This window comes from Moschus berezovskii, chromosome 25, assembly GCF_049115385.1.
Source record: "Moschus berezovskii isolate FMDL1 chromosome 25, NW_MosBer_1.0, whole genome shotgun sequence".
NCBI lineage: Eukaryota > Metazoa > Chordata > Mammalia > Artiodactyla > Moschidae > Moschus > Moschus berezovskii.
In genome coordinates, this window is record NC_142484.1 from 2,820,001 (window position 1) to 2,839,791 (window position 19,791).

Genomic DNA, 19,791 nt, shown 5'->3' on the forward strand with positions numbered 1-19,791 from the left:
CACACACTCTCACACACACACACACTCTCACACACACACACACTCACACACACACACTCACACTCACACACTCACACACACTCTCACACTCACACACACACTCACACACACACACTCACACTCACACACACACGCACTCTCACACACACTCACACACACTCACTCACACACACACTCACTCACACACACTCTCACACACACACACACTCTCACACACACACACTCACACACACACACTCACACACACACTCTCACACTCACACACACTCACACACACACTCACTCACACACTCACACACACTCACACACACACTCTCACACACACTCACTCACACACACACACTCACACACACACACACACTCTCACACACACACACTCACACACACGCACTCTCACACACACACACTCACACACACACTCACTCACACACACACTCACACACACACTCACACACACACTCACTCACACACACACACACACTCACACACACACTCTCACACACTCACACACTCTCACACACACTCACACACACAGTGTTCTGGGTCACCGTGATTTTACATTGTTCTCGTTGTTGCAACTCAAGGTCAGAAAAGCCTCCAGGCCACTTGGGAGGCGAGCAAACCTGACCAACAGTCCCCTTCCCCAGCCTCAGCCACGCCCATCCAGACTGCCACGCGGGTGGCAGCGACCCAAGCCAGCCCCTCGGAGAGCCTCTCTTAGGAATCAGAACTGGTACCGTTGACTGAATCTGGCTCCTGAATGCAGGTGACCGCGGCCCAAGGGCCGAAAAGTGAGAAGCAGAGGGAGACCCCCGGCAGAAAGTGGAGATGGGGCGGGGCCTGGAGGGATCAGAGAGAAGGGGACCCTTGTCCCCGCCCCCAGGTCCACCCCTGAGGTCCAGACGCATCCTGCTGGCCTGCCCCATCGGGGAGACTCAGTGTATCCCCATGAGCCCCCTTGAGTGCAGCGAGGGGTGCAGAGGGCTGGGGACACCATGTCCCCAGAGTTCATATCCTGAAGCCCTGACCGCCAGCACCTCAGTCGTGACTGTGCTTGGAGATGAGGTCTTCAAAGCGGTGATTAAGTAAAATGAGGTCACCAGGGGGGGCCCTAACCCCACAGGACTGGGGTCCTCACAAGAAGAGGTCAGGACATGGACACACACAGGGACGACCCTGTGAGGACACGGGGAGGAGATGGCCATCTACACGCCCAGGAGAGAGGCCTCAGGAGGACCAGCCCCGCCCACACCCGGGTCTGGGGTTCCAGCCTCCAGGACTAGAGAGAACGAAAGTCTGCTGTCTGAGTCCCTAGGCTGTGGAATTGGTTATGGAAGCCTGAACAAGTTAATACACCTGGCAACCAGAATGGAAACTCAGGTAGGAGCCAGAGATATCAGGGGCCCCTCGAAACATTTCCTGTGAGCCCCTGGCTCCCAACCTCCCACCGGAAGTGGATAGCACGGGGTTCTAGCAGGTTCCAGGATGAAGGGGATGGACAAGGACCCCCTGGATAAGGCTCCAAGGTCAATGCTCTTCACACCTGGCCAGCTAGGTACCAAAGACAAGACAAGACAGATTTCTGATGCTGAGTTTTCACAGAATAAACAGGCAGCCAAGTCAAGTCTTCCATGAGTTTTACGACCAGAAATCCCCCAAACTCAGCTTCTTGGGCAGCCCTGAGGCCGGAGCCCCAGCCCAGCAGGGAACAGCCGGCCAGGGTGGTGCAGGAAGCCCCCTCCCAAGCTCCCCTGAGCCCACCCCACGGTGTGAGCTGGAGGAGAGGAGGGGACATCACGGAGGGGCAAGGAGGCACCCACCCCCCCCAAGCTCCCAGGACCCTCCCCACTTGTGACAGAAGTCACCCCCGTCTGTGCTTTCCTTACCTGGGCCACAGTGATGCCGTGACTCTGTCCCCAAGGGTCCTGCCCCATGGCCCAGCCCAGAGGGACAGTCTGACGGACAATGAGTTATCTTCCCCGAGACTCACCTGCTTCGTCAGGTCCTGTAACATCCGGGGGAGAAAATACTCCTCTGTTTGCCTGGAAAGGAAACCACCACAGACCTGAGTCGGACCATCTCAGGGAAAACCCAGAATGGCATCCAGATGCAGAGTAACGCTCAAACTGAGAGTGCGGAGCCTGCGAGCTGGCAAAGGAACTGTCAAGTTTTCACACACGCTGTTGCGACCAACTTAAGGTAGAAAGGGAAGAGCAAGGCAACTCCATGAGGCTTCCGGGACACGGGACACCGAGGCACTTGGGGGCTCCCCTCACTGGTTGCCCCATGCTTTCATTATGGCATCTGAAAGGCATGTCACAGGGACTGTCCGAGAAGATACACTTCCCCTCAAAGAAATGCAGTTGGAATTTCTGATCAAAATCCTTCAATCAGAAAGATCGCATGAAGCCAGCGTACAGAGACAAGCCTGTATCATCACTGAAACAATCATGTCCCAAATCGTGTAGGATGGACAGAGAATTTAATGCACAACTTCGGTACAAGCCACCCCAGAAAGTGAAAGTGTTAGTCGCTCATTCGTGTCCGACTCTTTGCAACTCCATGGACTGTAGCCCACCAGGCTCCTGTATCCATGGAATTCTCCAGGCATGAATACTGGAGTGGTAGCCATTCCCTTCTCCAGGGGATCTTCCCAACCCAGGGATCAAACCCGGGTCTCCTGCATTGGCAGCTGGATTCCTTACCGTCTGAGCCACCAGGGAAGCCCAAGCCACCCCAAGGTCTACCCTAACAGGCAGAATTCGAATACTAGATGGTTTCCAAATCTGACCTCAAGTGGGCTGCTGCCAGATGTACCAGGAAGACACTGAATTAACTAGATTTCTTTTTGCTTTCTCAGAATTCACAAGAACATCCTGGGAGATCTCAGTGACTTTTATCTCAGTGAATTTTTGGATGAAGATCTTTTTTAAAAATGTGGACCGTTTTTAAAGTCTTTACTGAATTTGTTACCATATGGCTTCTGTTTTATGGTTTGGTTTTTCAGCCCTGAGGTATGTGGGATCTTAGGTCCCCAACTAAGGATCGAACCCGTGTCCCCTGCACTGGAAGATGAGGTCTTAACTACTGGGCCACCAGGGAAATCCCTTAACTAAAGTTTAAAAGCAGAGACATTGAGGGGGTGATGCCATCTCGCCCTCACTAATGAAGGGAGCAGACGCTGCAGACGCCCTCTGGCCCCCGAGCCACCTTGGCTCCCGCGATGAGCGCCCAGTCCACCATCGGCAGGTTTGCTCACGGCGATGTTGCTGCATCACAATCCGTTTTCAAGGGGGAGCCGCCCAAGGTTTCTCCCTTCATCCCTGCCTCCCCCCTCAATCCACACGTGAAGAAGAATGTATACAGGCCTTCCCCGGTGGCTTAGCGGTGAAGAATCTGTCTGCCAGTGCCGAAGACACGGGTTTGATCCCCGATCTGGGAAGATCACACATGCCGCGGAGCAACTAAGCCCTTGCTCCACAACCACTTAGCCTGTGCCCTGGGGCCCTGAGGCCCGTGTGCCCCAGAACCCACGCTCTGCAACAGGAGAAGTCCCCCCACACCGCAACTAGAGAGAAGCCCCCGCTCGCCACAAATAGAGGAGGCCACACAGCAACAAAGACACAAGGATGAACACACGAAACTTTTGAAAAAGACAGAACGTATCTAGACGAGTAACTGAATCACTTTGCTGCTCAGAAGAAATTAACACAATGTTGTAAATCAACTACATGTCGATAAAATGTTTAAAAATCACGTTAAAGATTCCATTGGCAATAGAGGCGACAGTGAAAAAAGAAAAAACAGCGATAACTGTGAGAAGAACACAGGGCAGGCAAACAGGGACGATGCTGTCCCAGGGGACGCCTGGCCACGTCTGGAGACATTGTAGACTGACACGGCGAGGCAGAGGTATCCGCCAGTGGAGGCCAGGGATGTTACTGCACGCTCTTCCATGCACAGGACGCCCCCACCACAAGACCGAGCCGGCCGCACGGCTACAGGGCTGGAGTCGAGGAACCCTGATCTGTAGGATCAGGTGTAGAAAGACGGAGGACGGGTGACTGATGACAGCGTTTCACGTGGTGTCTGATAAACCAGCTACAAATCAGTCAGCGGCACCAGGCAGCCGCCACTAAACGACAGGTCCCATGTGGGGCAGGGACGCTGGCCCGGAGTGGCCCCCATCCGGGCTCCTGGACCACGGTGTGGGCAGCGGCTCACCGGCTCCGGGGCGCGGGCAGCGGCTCACCGGCTTTGGGGTGCGGGCAGCAGCTCACCGGCTTTGGGGCCGTGGCGCGGGCAGCAGCTCACCGGCTCCGGGGCGTGGGCAGCGGCTCACCGGCTTTGGGGCATGGGCAGCGGCTCACCGGCTTTGGGGCCATGGTGCGGGCAGCGGCTCACTGGCCCCTGGGCATGGGCAGTGACTCACCGGCTCCTGGGCACGGGCAGTGACTCACCGGCTCCGGGACCACGGCGTGAACCAGCGCAGCTCACGGTAATTGCCCTCATTTGCCAAGGCCATCTTGGGTCTGATGAGCAGGATCTTTCTACAGACAGGGGAACAAGGTCGCTCCTGAGATGAACACGCCCCACGTAACGCGGAGCAGCCACCAGCCCGTCCACCCTGACCGTCGATGGGGACAGAGCAGCTAAGACCCGGAGGGTGGGCACTTGCTGGCAACTGATGCCCAGGGTCTGCGAGGGGACATTATTACAAGGTTGCCCTCCCAGGACTGACCTCCTGGCCACAGAGCTGTGTGTCCCCAAACTCCACCCATCATCCCTGTTCCTGATGTCTGAAGGGGTCAGTGGTGACACAGCCCAGGGGAAGCAGCGCCACCCGAGACTCTGGCCTGCCTGGCACCCCACCCCCACGAAGGCAGTTCCAGAAGAAGCCACAGCCCCTGGGGACCAAGCCCCGAGCCTGGGGGAAAAGGGGGTTGCGCTGCTCCCGGCGGTCACCCACCTGTTGAGGAATATCACCCTGCAGTTATAGCGGACGTTTCTGTGCATCACGGGCCTGTGGAGAGAGGGGACGCAAAGCAGAGGCCCACGTCTGCGTTAACGTGAAGCTTCTCCGGGTCCTCCACGAGAATCAGAGGCTCCTCTGCGGTTTCTCAAATGAAAGTGAAAGACGAACCCGAGTGTTTCTGCCACGGCACAGGCTCTAACTGGCAGAGTCTCCTAAATCCAGCACCAAGTCCCTCCCACCCAGACCCCATCCTCTCCTTCCAGAAGGTTCTCAGACCACCGAGTGGTCGCTTCCCTCCCTCTGCTCGCATCCCTGCTGCCAGCCACCTGTCCATCCCCTGCCGGCCTCAGGGACTCACCCCTGCACATCCCCAATTCTCCGCCATGGCATCTCTCCTGACTGAGCCCCCCACCAAGAAGGCAGGGCAGGGGGACCGGCCAGGGGCAGGGGGTGGAGGGCGCTGAATAGATCTGCTTGCCTCTCTTTCTGGACCCCTCAGGACAAACACCCTCCCTGATCACCTGGAACCTTCCTCCTCTGCAGGGAAGGGGCCAATGCTCCGGAGACCGGGCACTCTGCCGGCTGCCGGCCGGGGCAGCACCGGGCTGGGATGGCAGAGCCCAGCTCAGGGCAAGAGCGCAGGAGCTCAGGGCAGAAGGCACCAGGCACCTGGGGAGGAGGGCCTTAAAGATGGATCATCAGATAAACAATAATAAGGCCCAGGGACAGGAGTAAAGAGGGCAGGGGTGCAAGAGGAGATGAAAGCATCCGTAAGCAGTGCGGGCTGTCGAGTCAGGTGGCCAGGATCCAATCCCACTTCGCACTGGCGGGGCCGAGCATCCCTGGGTCCTCCTCTCGGAGCATTTTAAGGGGCAGGATGCAGGCAGGCTGCCTAGGCCCGGGCTCGGCACACGAATGCCGCCAGCAAGCACTCCCACCATTACGGTTTCCATTCCTGCCAGGCCAAACCAAAACCCACTGAATTCACATTCATACAAAAAGGTGTTCAGGGCAGGAGGTAAACATCTTTTAAATGAAAAAGAAACCCTGGGTGAATATCTGCCTTCCAGCTGGAGTAAGCCTCTCAGACAAAAACAAACAAAAAGCATGACAGGAAAGATTTAAAGCTCAAAACGTAAACTTGAATAGCAAGCAACAGACAAGGAAATGTATTTTTATCATATAAGGGGACAGCTTGATATCTTTCTTATATAAAGAACTCTTAATAAATCAAACACACACACTTCAATTGCTGGCAAAAGAACAAGCAAGACAGTGTCACAAATGCCGAAAAAACAAATAGAAACGTTCGGTTTCATAAGTCATGACAACAAATAAATACGCTATTGCTCACTCTAAGATTTTCTCTATTTTGTTTTTTTAAGGTTTCTTCATTTTGAGCTAGCCCTCTGTGATCCGTGCTCAGGGTAACACGCCTCTCACCACAGAAAGTTGGACGGAGACTCGCTGTCTTTCTCTTGGAGGAATAAGACAACTCTAGATGGTGAATATCAGTGACGTCATGGGATAACCGCTATTTTGTTCAGTGGCACTTACAGATCCAGGTCAATGCTGGATTTCAAAAGAAAAATTTCTTTTTAAAAATATTTCCTTATTAAGCGGCATCAGGTCTTAGGGGCGGCCCTTGGGACCTTTGGTCTTCACTGTAGTACACGGGGTCTTTTTTTAGTTGTGGCACGTGTGTTTGTCACTTCAGTTGCGTTTGACTCTGCAACCCCATGGACTGCAGCCCACCAGGCTTCTCTGTCTGTGAACTTCTCCAGCCAAGAAAACTGGAGTAGGGTGTCATGTGAACTCTTAGTTTCAGTATGGGGGATCTAGTTCCCTCACCAGGAATGAAACCTGGCCCCCCTGTATTGGGAGTGTGGAGTCTTGGCCAGTAGACCACTAGGAAAATCCCAGAAAAACATTTTAAAATATGATTGTTAATATTTTAAGGGAAGAAAAGTAGAAAAATTAAAGTCAGATTACAAATTCAAGGCCAGAAGAGGAAAACAGGCAAATAAAACAAACCAAAAGACCCAATAATACAGAAAGAAAACACGGTGACCAGGACACCTAAGAAAGTGGCAAGAATCCGTCCACGCGGTGGGCTGAGTGAAGACCCCCAGTGATGTCCCCATCCTGATTCCTGGGACCCGAGGACATGTCACCTCACATGATAAAAGAGAACCTGCTGACATCATTAAGCTGCAGATCCTGAGACCGGAGATTACCCCAGACTCCCCAGGGCCTGCACCAGAACCACAGGGGTCCTTCCACGAGGGCGCTTGGGCGCTCGGAGGACGTGTGGCACCGGGGGCAGGGGCTGCAGTGATCTGGTCTCTGGCTGTGAGGACAGAGGGAGGGCCATGGGCTGAGGGCTGCGGGCGAGCCTGGAAGCTGGATGTTAACGAGAAAACCGATTCTCCTTTAGGAGCCTCCAGAAGCAGCCAGCTCCACTGACCCATTTAGACTCATGGCCTCCAGAACCACAAGACTGCAGAGTTGTGTGGTTCTGTGTTTTTCACTTGTGGTAAGTTGTCACAAGGGCACAATAGGAAACAAACATGGCCCACATATCAAGGATTATAATAGATGTAAGCAAACGGGGCTAAAAATCCCTCCAGTCACTGCTTAGATCCTGCCAGACAGACGTCACACAGGTTGAAGTGTAGAACACATGCACGGCTGAGGGAAAAGAAAGCAAACTCGGCTACATTCACACCACGCAACACAGAAGAGACACAAACAGAAGCGACACAAAGGCCGTCCGCGGGCTTGGTTACACAAAGTTGGCCACGGACACTCTAGAACAGAAGCATGCTAGACCAGAGTCCTACCCATGTGACCTGCACTCGGGGAGTCCACACCACAGGACCTACAGGGAGACCTCATTTTATGGCAGTTTGCTTTCTCGTGCTCCGCAGATACTGTACTTCTTACAAATCGAAGGTCTGTGGCAACCCTGCGTTGAGCAGCTCTATTGATGTCATTTTCCCAACAGCTGTTGCTTACTTTTGGTCTCTGGGTCACACTTTGATAATTCTCACGATATTTCAAACCCTCCACCAGCAAAAAGATGATGGCTCGTTGGAGGCTGAGGATAGGATTTTTTAGCAATAAAGTTTTTTAAAGTAAGGTATGTATGTATATTTTTAGATAGAACGGTAAAATGTAAACATAACTTTTATATGTACTGGAAACCTCCTCCCTCAAATTGGAGTGACTTGCTTTATTCCTGCTTTACTGCAGTGGTGTGGAACTGAGCTTGCAAGGTTTCAGAGGTCTGCCTGTAGGCCTTGGGGTCTACATATGGAACCTGCACCATACGGACGTACACCGTATATTCCTACACCTACGGAACCTACGCTTATGTACCCACACCCTCTGGAACCAGATGGCTCGTACGTCAATATGGAATAACGTGCTGCATGTGTGTTCAGTCACTCAGTTGTGTCCAACTCTTTGCGACCCCGTGGACTGTAGCTCACAGGCTCCTCTGTCCATGGGGATTTTCCAGGCAAGAACACTGGAATGGGTTGTCGTGCCCTCCTCCAAGGGATCTTCCCAACCCAGGGATCAAACCCGTGTCTCCTGCCCTGGCAGGCGGGTTCTTTCCCACGAGCACCACCTGGGAAGCCCAGAGTGACAGGGAACCATCCCAAACTTACTACTAAGTAAGGAAAGTGCTATATACGAGGCTGGGGGACCCTGTGCTCTGACTTGTGCAAAGCATGATCCCAGTGCACAGTAGTGCTTGAAGAAACATAAAAAGTCTCCCCAAAGCCGCCTTCACCTGGGGAGTTAGGAGTCTGCAGGGCCAGGCAGGAAGCAGAAGCCACATTCCTGCCGCAGGGACGCCCGGGCCCTGGGACAGGCCCTTCTCCCACGCCCATGCCACACTTACATCCCCACGTCGCAGATGATATCCTGAGTGACTGGAGACTCCAAAAGGGCCGCCAGGACCTGCAGCGAATGCAGGAGGGTGTCCGACTCATAATAATGATCCCAACAGCCGTAGCCACTGCAGAGGGAGGGCGAGAACAGTGAGTGCCCGGGACACAGCCGGTGGACGTGGGATAGGGATGCGGCAGGGGGCTGGGGCCGGGCCAGGGTGACCGCGTGAGGGTGCGCTTCTGGCACCCATATCTTTACAAAGCCTCCCAGGAGTGTCTATCATGCAACCAGAGCTAGACTCACTGTTACAAAAAAGAAGAAAAGAGACGCATTGTATTGGAAATTAATGGGCTGGGCCCCATAGTTTTCAGTTGCATGAGAAATTCTCTGTCATGTCGAAAACTGTCTGCCCTTGGATTTTTTTAACCTTCAGCGTGGCCCAAATTACACTAATCTACAAGAAAAGGATGCAAAAGAAACAAAGCTGGAGCCAGAGAAGAACATTCTTCAGGCAAAGGGGCTGTGAACAACCATTCAAGTGCCACTTACACGGCCACACGACTTCCTTGCAATTTACTTGAGCTTGCAGCAGGCTGAATGGTGTTGCCAAAAGAGACGTGTCTGTGTCTGAACTTCCAGGACTTGTGGCATGCGTGCGCACGCTCAGTCATGTCCAACCCTTTGCAACCTCGTGGACTGTCGCCCACCAGGCTCCTCTGTCCATGGGATTCTCCAGGCAAGAATACTGGAACAGCTTGCCATTTCCTTCTCCAGGTGATCTTCCCGATCCAGGGACAGAACTCGCATCTCCCGCACTGGCAGGCAGATTCTTTACCACTGAGCCACCTGGGAAGCCCTTAGAACCTGTGGATGTGACCTTATTTGGAAGAAGTGTCTTTAGAGATGTGAGTAGGTGAAAGATCTGGAGATGAGATGATCCTGGCCTATCCAGGTGGGCCCTAAATTCAACGAGAAGTGTCCTTACATGAGACCAAAGAAGGAAAAGCAGCGGAGAAGAGGCAGGAGCTGGGGCTGGAGGGGTGCAGTCATGAGACGAGGAGCTGGGAGTCAGGAGTTGAAAGAGACAGGAAGGACCCTCCCTTAGAGCCTTGGAGGAAGCAGAACCCTACGTACACCTTGATTTTGGACTTCAGGCCTCCTGAACCGTGAAAAGAATGAATTTCTGCTGTTTTAAACCTTCCAGTTTGTGAAACCTCAGTGTAAGAGCCCCTGAAAAAATGAACACAATGCTCAGTGAGGTCCCAACATGGGCAGACTGGGTTTGAGAGTAATTTTTCAGTGCGGGTGTCTCAGTAATGAAATGTAGAGGATTTGTAAACTACTTTCATTTTAAAAAAATTATTTATTCATATCTTTGGCTGTGTAGGGTCTTAGTTGAGGCATGTGCGATCTTTAGTTGCAGCCTGCAGGCTCTAGAGCAAGTGGGCTCAGTAGCTGTGGCACAGGCTTAGTTGCCCTGAGGCATGTGGGATCTTAGTTCCCCAACCAAGGAGAGAACCCACATCCGCTGCCTTGGAGGGCAGATTCTTAACTTCTGGACCACCAGGGAAGTCCCTGTAAACTACTTTTAAATCTTCAAAAAGTCCTTCGCACTTACTACATAGCAGAGGTGGTGTTAAAATGCCAAGCAAACTTTGCTGACATGAACACTAACCTCCAAACTGGCCTTTGCCATTGTTAATGCCTGGAGGAGCATTCCTCTGGGCCTCTGATTCTGATAAGAGCCTGGTTCTTACATGAAAATGAGGTCAGGGAGACGCCCTGTGTGGGATTCAGACCTAGGATGTCCTTTCCTCTCCAAGGATAGACCCCTGCTCAGAGGTTGTTACTCCTAGGCCACATGTGAGTCCAAACACCAATGCAAGGCCAGACATCCAACCAGCTTTGACATCGGCCCTGGACTGGGAAAATTCAGCCTCTCTATGAGCTCCTCTGTTCCTCAACATAGGAATCCAGGATCACCCAGGCCGGCTGGCCTGCTCTTGTCCAGGGGCACCAAGCAGGCCCACTCACGGGGCTTCTGACTGTCTCCGAGGTGGGCCTGTGTGTCCAGTTCTCAATCCTGGCCTCTCCTTCCTTGCCCTTTCAGCTGAGGAAAGCTGATATAGAGGCCTCTACCTGCCCTCCCTAGGGGTCTGTGTGCTCTGCTCTCACCAGATTTCCAGTTCTGGTCCAAGCCTGTATCTTGCTCCTCTGTGTTTGGCGATTTCAATACCTTTATGCAGAGAGAGGAGAGAGAGAGAGAGGCAATTTCAGCACCTACGACGGATCCAAAGCAGGCAGATCCAGCCTTCTGCTGCCGCTGGCGTCATAGAAAGCCAAAGGGCACCTCCCAGCCCCTGCTGACACCCGCAGGAAATGAGACAGAGGCGGGGCCTGCAGGGCTGACCCTTGGCACCAAGGAGGAGGGCAGGGGTGGGGCTGGGGGAGTCACACACTGGTAGCTCATTAACAACCAGATGGAAAGGACCCTGTGCAGGGAGAAGGCAGGACCTGAAGGCACCGGTGACAGGTACCACCCGCCTCTGGGTTTGAACAGCAGCTTCCAGATGCAGTCTGGGGAGGAGAGGCCGGCTGAGTGGACACACAATTCTGGCCACCAGAGATGACCTCTCATCAACCTGACTTGCTCTGAGCTCTGACGAGGTGAAAGCAGGTTGAGATTGATAAAAATTAAAGGAAGAAGGTCCAAGGCACACAGCTGATATAAGATGCCCTCACCTGAATCACCTGTTTTTCCTGTGGTTGGTGGCCCTGCTGCAGGAAGCAACTGAGGATGGCCAGCCTGCAGACCACCCAGGGCAGCCCCACTTCAAGTGCAGAGGTCAACGGTGCAAACTTCCACTCTCAAAGGTGAGCTGGTACAGGTGATAACTGTACACGGACCCCGTCACACACACACAACGACCACACCTGGTCTCTAAGCTGGTGGCCTCACCCCTGTTCCACTTCCCTCTCTGGACCGGGTTCAGCTCTATAAATGCCACATGGGACCCCAGAGGTCCCTGCGGACCGGCTCCCTCCAGCCTGCTCATCTCCACCTCCAGGGCCGGACTCTTCTTACGACGTGTACATACACATGCCCCAGGCACTGTAACCCACCCCCACTCCCCACCTCACTCAGGAGGAGGGCCTGGGACTCAGGGGCACAGGCGTGGTCATAAGATAGGTTATCTTCTCTGTTCCCATAGCCATGGCCGCGAGTTTCTCCAGAGCAAGGCTGCGTAAGCGTCACAGCAAACCTGGGCGACCAGAGCTGACCTTCTCCTGTCCACCCCACGCCGGCCCTAGACTCACTTTTTAAAATCCTTTGCAAATTGCCCTCAAAGTCCAGGGCCCACTGGTTGAGCGCGCAGGTGGCCACGGTCACCTTCCGCCCCATCCTGGCTGCAGACGCCTGGGCAGAAAGGCCGGCCGGATAGTGGGGCTTTGTGTCCTCTGTAGAGAGGCTGCCGCGGCTCGGGTCCTTCCGGGTTGTCCCGTTGCGTCAGTCCAGTCCCTACAGGAACAGGACCGCAGAGCTGCAGCGCCTCGCCCCGCCCCCTTATCGCTCCGCCCCGATAGCCCCGCCCCGTCCTGGGTCGCCCCGCCCCTCCGGCGAAGCGAGGCCGGGACAGGACCTCCGAGCCGGCGGCCACAGGCCCCGCCCCCGATCGCCCCGCCCCGCCCCTCCCTGATCGCCCCGCCCCGATCGCCCCGCCCCTCCGGCGAAGCGAGGCCGGGACAGGACCTCCGAGCCGGCGGCGACAGGCCCCGCCCCCGATCGCCCCGCCCGCGGAGCTCCTCGCCGCGTCTGCGCGGGACGCGGGGAGGCCGGCAGAGCGGCCTGGGGCCGGAGAGGATCCGCCAGCGGTGCCTCCGCCGTGGCCCACCCCGACGCAGACCCAGGCAGGTGGGACCGTCTCCGGGTTCTGGAGCGCAGGTGGAGGGGCCGGCCGGCCCGCGTGCCCCCGTCCCTCTATTTGATTCCACACCTCCTCGCAAACTGCGTCTTAGCAGGCCTGGACGAGCCCCCCGCCCCACGCCAGTTACGTTCCTTTGGTTATTCCTGCACTTCGGCAATGCACCGAGGGACCCTCGGTTCGTCACCGACGGGCATTTACGCAAGCAGCCCCGTGCCAGCGCACACGCGCCTGAACACGCAGGCACTGCTGCTTCCGTTCCTGTGCTCATCTCCTTGGAGGGCACCTGTAGTTTCTTTGCATCTAAGATTGCCAGTTTCCCCTGGGGCTGCAACTGCCTTCGTCTCCCCAGACGCCTGACCTGGGTTATGCATATGTGCAACTTTACTAAATGTTGCCCAACTTCCTCTAAGCGGCGTTTGAACCTGTTCGCTACCAGGAGTTTTTCAGGTTTTGTTTTCACATTTCACCCTTTAGTCCCCTTAGGGTAGGAATTCATTATTTTTCCCCTGTATGAATAAGCAACTGACTGACCATCTTTGATAGAATAGGCACCCTTTTCTCCCGGTTTGCAATGCTGCCTCTCCTATACATACACATTTTTAACACTTGAAACAAACTTGTTTCCTATTTATAAAGTAAGACTTGTTCATGATAGACAATTTGGAAATTTTAGAAAAGAACGAAAATGTTTATATGTTCATTCATTTAATTCTAACTTTGACCCTTTGGGGGATAATTTTCTTTGCCAGAAGCACCCCAGTCCTTTTCAGTTAACTCAAATCTCTCCTGCCAACCATGGCTGCAAATGGTGACTGCAGCCATGAAATTAAAAGACACTTGCTTCTTGGAAGAAAAGCTATGATCAACCTAGACAGCATATTAAAAAGCAGAGACATTATTTTGAGAGCAAAGGTCCATCTAGTCAAAGCTATGGTTTTTCCAGTAGTCATGTATGGATGTGAGAGTTGGACTATAAAGAAAACTGATGGCCAAAGATCTGATGCTTTTAAACTGTGGTGTTGGAGAAGACTCTTGAGAGTCCCTTGGACTGGAAGGAGATCAAACCAGTCAATCCTAAAGGAAATCAGTCCTGAATATTCATTGGAAGGACTGATGCTGAAATTGAAACTCCAATACTTTGGCCACCTGATTCGAAGAACTGACTCATTAGAGAAGACCCTGATGCTGGGAAAGATTGAAGGCAAGAGGAGAAGGGGATGATGGAGGATGAGATAGTTGGATGGCATCACCATGTTGAATGGACATGAGTTTGAGCAAGCTCCGAGAATTGGTGATGGACAGGGAAGCCTGACGTGCTACAGTCCATGGGATCACAAGGAGTTGGACATGACTGAGCGATTGAGCTGAACCATGGCCGATTCTAGGCCTTAGCCAGGAATGGAGCAAATCCTACAATGTCTGGTTGGAGTGGAAACTAAGCACATTCTCTCATAATGATGTGAGCATGTTATTTGATAAAGAGAGTCGGTTTGAGGGGTTCCTACTGGCCAATTATGGTACAATTTGTATATCCAAAGATAATGACTTTTTTATTTATTTTTATTTTTTCAAAAACAATTTTAGGAAGCTTTACTTAAAAACAACCTTATCTTAAAATGGAGTAACTTTGGTTTTACAAGCAGCCAGCAAAGTACAGAAGCAAAAATGCATTACAGGAGCATTAAGTTCTACATTAGGTCACAGCGTCTAATATGAAATCACACCCATAATATCATTTTTCGGGATATCTGGGAAATAGTTATTTCCCAGGATGTCTGAACCATAGCTACTCTATTTTGACTTTTAATTGTAAAAAAAAAAAAAATTTAATAGCCAAAGCAGATTTCACCATTAATGACGTCAGTGTTTTTCTAGGTATGAGAAGATGCAAGAATTGGAACTCATAAAACCTTTTTCTGAAAAGATCTAACTATCTGAAGGCCTGTTCTGCCAGTTTTTTTTTTTTTCAGAGCACAGAGTGCCTCATTCCTGATTTTCACCCTGAACTTCTTTCAGGGGGTGTTGAAGGTCAGCAGCTTGCAATGGTCATGATGTAATCTTTGTAGAGGCAGCTGGCAAGTACCAACTTCCAGTCAGCAGGGTCCCTTCATAGCCACATATCTGACCATGTGACACCATTTCACGGCCATTGTGTCCCGCGGTGCTGGGAAGGCTCATTCCCAGTTCTAGGGAAGTGATGGGCCACTCAGTGTGCTAAAATTGGACCAGGCCTTACAAGTAGCAAAAGGATAATGACTTTTTTTAAAAAAGGTAAATGACAGTTACTCAACGAGCAAAAAATTTATTAGCCCATACTGACAAAGAATTAAATAAGAAAGGGAAGTTCTTTACAGAAAAAATGCCAACTAATCAATCCTGAAAGGATGATGAAGTTAGATCACTCTTTTGCATCAGGAAGTTTGATTCGGGCAAGAATCATCGTTAAATGCTAGACAATTGGACCGAAGGTTATTTGGGAGCAGTGTATCTACACAGTCTCAAAGTATCACTCCACAGCTTACTCATTAATCATGAAAGGAAAGTGGAGACTTTTGGCAGAAACCATTGGAAGCAAAGGATCAGACTCACCATCGACAGAGGGACAAAGTGACATTGTGGTGCCCCTGCTGTGATGTGCGACATCTATGTAGTATGTTATCCTGCCCCACAATGCATCACCTAAATGCAAGGACAGGGACTTCCCTGGTTGTCCGGTGGTTCAGGCTCTGGTTTCCGCTGCAGGGGGCACAGGTTCCATTCCTAGCTGGGGAGCTAAGATCCCACGTGCTACTCAACGTGGCTGGGGAAAAAAAAAAAAAAACAAGGACAAGGAAAACAGCCAAACCAAATCAAGAGACTTGTGAAGAAAAGCCAGCCTTGGCTCTTCAAAATGGTCAAGGACCAAGAAGATGCAATAAAACAAAACAGAAAGCAGTGCTGGGGCAGAGGTCTAGATTAAGGGAGGCTGAGGGACCAAGAAAACTAAATGCACATTCCCTTGTGGCTCAGCTGGTAACGAATCCGCCTGCAATGTGGGAGACCTGGGTTCCATCTCTGGGTTGGGAAGATCCCCTGGAGAAGGGAAATGCTACCCACTCCAGTATTCTGGCCTAAAGAATTCCATGCACTGTACAGTTCATGGGGTCACAAAGAGTTGGATACAACTGAGCAGCTTTCACTTTTTCATAAAGGGTATGATTGGGACAGTTGGAGGAAACCGAATATGAGTAATATATCAGACAATAGCATTGAATGAATGTTTAATTTCCAGAGTATGGCCACTTTATTTTGATAATGTAGGAGAATGTCCTTGTTATTAGGAGATGGATACTGAAATATTCAGGAAGGAGGTATCATCTGTAGCTAATTAGTGTTTCAGGAAAAATACACACAGCTTCAGGAAGGCAGAGAGAAATGAAATGTGCAAACTGTTGACAGCTGCTGAATCTAGGTATGTGGGTGTTCATTTTACTATTTATTCAACTGGTTTGCATGTTTGACATTTTCAAAATAAAAAACTGCAGAGGGAACAAATGTTTCCATGAGGCACACAGAAACGCCCATGCAGACCCTTCTGGCAGAAAGGCTGATGCCCAGATGTTGCAAGTGGAGCCACCCCTCGCCACCAGACGCTGCCTGGGTTCCACAGCCACCCAGGTCAAGGTCATGCCCTTGCAAAAGTAGCCTGTGTACCGTGATTGAGAGAGACAGGGGTATATGAGAGAGGGTTGGCCATTCCTGCTGTCAACAGAAATAATAAACCAATCTATAATAGGAATACACAGAAGAACTGTACAGAAAAGATCTTCACGACCAAGATAGTCACAATAACGTGATCACTGACCTAGAGCCAGACATCTTGGAATGTGAAGTCAAGTGGGCCTTAGAAAGCATCACTAGGAACAAAGCTAGTGGAGGTGATGGAATTCCAGTTGAGCTATTTCAAATCTTGAAAGATGATGCTGTGAAAGTGCTGCACTCAATATGCCAGCAGATTTGGAAAACTCAGCAGTGGCCACAGGACTGGAAGAGGTCAGTCTTCATTCCAATCCCAAAGAAAGGGAATGCCAAAGAATGCTCAAACTACCGCACAATTGCACTCATCTCACACGCTAGTAAAGTCATGCTCAAAATTCTCCAAGCCAGGCTTCAGCAGTATGTAAACCGTGAACTCCCAGATGTTCAAGCAGGTTTTAGAAAAGGCAGAGGCACCAGAGATCAAATTGCTAACATCCGCTGGATCATGGAGAAAGCAAGAGAGTTTCAGAAAAATATCTATTTCTGCTTCATTGACTATGCCAAAGCCTTTGACTGTGTGGATCACAATAAACTGTGGAACATTCTGAAAGAGATGGGAATCCCAGACCACCTGACCTGCCTCTTGAGAAACCTGTATGCAGGTCAGGAAGCAACAGTTAGAACCAGTCATGGAACAACAGACTGGTTCCAAATAGGAAAAGGTGTACGTCAAGGTTGTATATTGTCACCTTGCTTATTTAACTTATATGCAGAGTACATCATGAGGAACGCTGGGCTGGAAGAAGCACAAGCTGGAATCAAGATTGCTGGGAGAAATATCAATAACCTCAGATATGCAGATGACACTACCCTTATGGCAGAAAGTGAAGAGGAACTCAAAAGCCTCTTGATGAAAGTGAAAGAGGAGAGTGAAAAGGTTGGCTTGAAGCTCAACATTCAGAAAACAAAGATCATGGCATCTGGTCCCATCACTTCATGGGAAATAGATGGAAAAACAGTGGAAACAGTGTCAGACTTTGTTTTTTTGGGCTCCAAAATCACTGCAGATGCTGATTGCAGCCATGAAATTAAAAGACGCTTGCTCCTTGGAAGGAAAGTTATGACCAACCTTGATAGTATATTAAAAAGCAGAGACATTACTTTGCCGACCAAGGTCCGTCTAGTCAAGGCAATGGTTTTTCCCGTGGTCATGTATGGATGTGAGAGTTGGACTGCGAAGAAAGCTGATCGCCGAAGAATCGATGCTTTTGAACTGTGGTGTTGGAGAAGACTCTTGAGAGTCCCTTATACTGCAAGGAGATCCAACCAGTCCATTCTAAAGGAGATCGATCCTGGATGTTCATTGGAGGGACTGATGCTAAAGCTGAAACTCCAGTACTTTGGCCACCTCATGAGACGAGTTGACTCACTGGAAAAGACTCTGATGCTGGGAAAGGTTGGGGGCGGGAGGAGAAGGGGACGACGGAGAATGAGATGGCTGGATGGCATCACCGATTCTGTGGACATGAGTTTGAGTGAACTCCGGGAGTTGGTGATGGACAGGGAGGCCTGGCGTGCTGTGATTCATGGGGTCGCGGAGAGTCGGACACGACTGAGCGACTGAACTGAACTGAACTGAACTGAACTGATAATAGGAATAAAAGAGTTTTATTTGAGCCAAACTGAGGATTATAGCCTAGGAGACTCTGATTCAAGAAGCAATTAAAACTACGAAGTGGGGGATGCTTAAAAAGCAAAAACCCACAAAATGATGAAAGTTGTTTGTCAAGAATTGTATCGCAATTGGCAAGAGGTAAGTGTGCTTGTTAAGCAGGGATTAGTTGGAGTCCAAAATGATTGCCTAATGACAAGAGGAGACCTTGAGTCTTTAAAGGTCACTATTCCAGTGGTCATGTATGGATGTGAGAGTTGGACTGCGAAGAAATCTGAGCGCCGAAGAATTGATGCTTTTGAACTGTGGTGCTGGAGAAGACTCTTGAGAGTCCCTTGGACTGCAAGGAGATCCAACTAGTCCATTCTAAAGGAGATCAATCCTGGGTGTTCATCGGAAGGACTGACACTAAAGCTGAAACTCCAATACTTTGGCCACCTCATGCGACGAGTTGACTCACTGGAAGAGACTCTGATGCTGGGAAGGATTGGGGGCGGGAGGAGAAGGGGACGACAGAGAATGAGCTGGCTGGATGGCATCACCGACTCAATAGACATGAGTTTGAGTGAACTGTGGGAATTGGTGATGGACAGGGAGACCTGGCGTGCTGTGATTCATGGGGTCTCAAAGAGTTGGACACGACTGAGCGACTGAACTGAACTGAACTAGCAGATTGCTGTTCTGAGACTAGCTGGTGCTGTCCTCGAGGGTGATAAAGTTCAGAAAACTCAAGTTCTCACTGACGCAGGAACACGTCTGAAACCCTGTTCACAGTGGTCATCCAGATCCATTTCAAATGCCTGAACCGTAGTTCCCCCATTTCGATGTTTTTAAACGGCCTTCTTTGTTTTGAATGGTTAAAGCAGATGTAGATCGCCAGGTTTAATAGGCCACAGACAGGTTGTTTTGGTGAGCCTACAGTTCTGATTGACTCACGGCTGGAATGATTGCCCCAGTCCTTGACACGTGAACCAGGGGGCCACTCTGAGGGCCTCTCTTATTAGGGGGCTTCCCCACGTGGTTGACCTAAGCTGCAGCCCCCGCCATCCCCCATTCAAATTCTCCCTCTGGCCAATTCTGCTACTTCCTGTGCTCCCGGCTCTGCACAGCTGATCGGTGCCCTGAACTCCATCTCTGGCCCCCTTCCAGGCAAGCCCTCACCTGTGATGGCCTTCCAGCGAGAGTGCTCCCTGACACCCCGAATAAAACTGCAACCTGCATGCCCTGCTTCAGTCTCCTCCACACCAGTTTTCACCCTATTCCTCGTTGACGGTTTGTTTACTGATCCCGCTTCCCCTATACCCCCACCCCCGCGTGCACCCCAAGGGCAGCGATCTTGTCCGTTTCACGGGTTTGATGTGGGCCCGGCAGTCTGCACACGATTGGCTCAGTGTGTGCTGGGAGCTCAGCGGCCCGCCCACCACCGCGGCTGGCCGCGCTCCCGGGGCCCTGGGTCCCGCCCCCGCCGGCAGGCAGCGCGCGGGGCAGGCCCTCCGCTGTCAGTCTCGCGCCCCGCGGCTGCCGAGTGGAGCGCGCGGTGGCCCGGAGTCAGCCCACGGGGTGGGGCGAGGCGCCGCGGC

General features: G+C 51.7%; 1 protein-coding gene across 4 annotated transcripts in view; it reads right to left on the reverse strand.

Annotated features, from left to right (window-relative positions):
- The window catches only part of NADSYN1 (NAD synthetase 1), a 30,640-nt gene extending 18,243 nt beyond the window's left edge, over positions 1 to 12,397 (reverse strand). For 2 of the 4 annotated variants that reach the window (XM_088832465.1, XM_055415269.2), the window contains exons 1-6: positions 12,194 to 12,396; positions 11,051 to 11,111; positions 8,886 to 9,002; positions 4,970 to 5,023; positions 4,461 to 4,550; positions 1,991 to 2,042 (exon numbers count right to left, since the gene is read on the reverse strand). In XM_088832465.1, coding sequence (XP_088688591.1) covers positions 1,991 to 2,042; positions 4,461 to 4,550; positions 4,970 to 5,023; positions 8,886 to 9,002; positions 11,051 to 11,111; positions 12,194 to 12,278 — 459 coding nt within the window. In that variant the 5' untranslated portion in view covers positions 12,279 to 12,396. Of the gene's footprint in view, positions 1 to 1,990; positions 2,043 to 4,460; positions 4,551 to 4,969; positions 5,024 to 8,885; positions 9,003 to 9,424; positions 9,740 to 11,050; positions 11,112 to 12,193 lie in introns of those variants that run through there. The other 2 variants (XM_088832462.1, XM_088832463.1) reach the window with 2 other exon arrangements.
- Between the last annotated feature and the right edge of the window lie 7,394 nt (positions 12,398 to 19,791).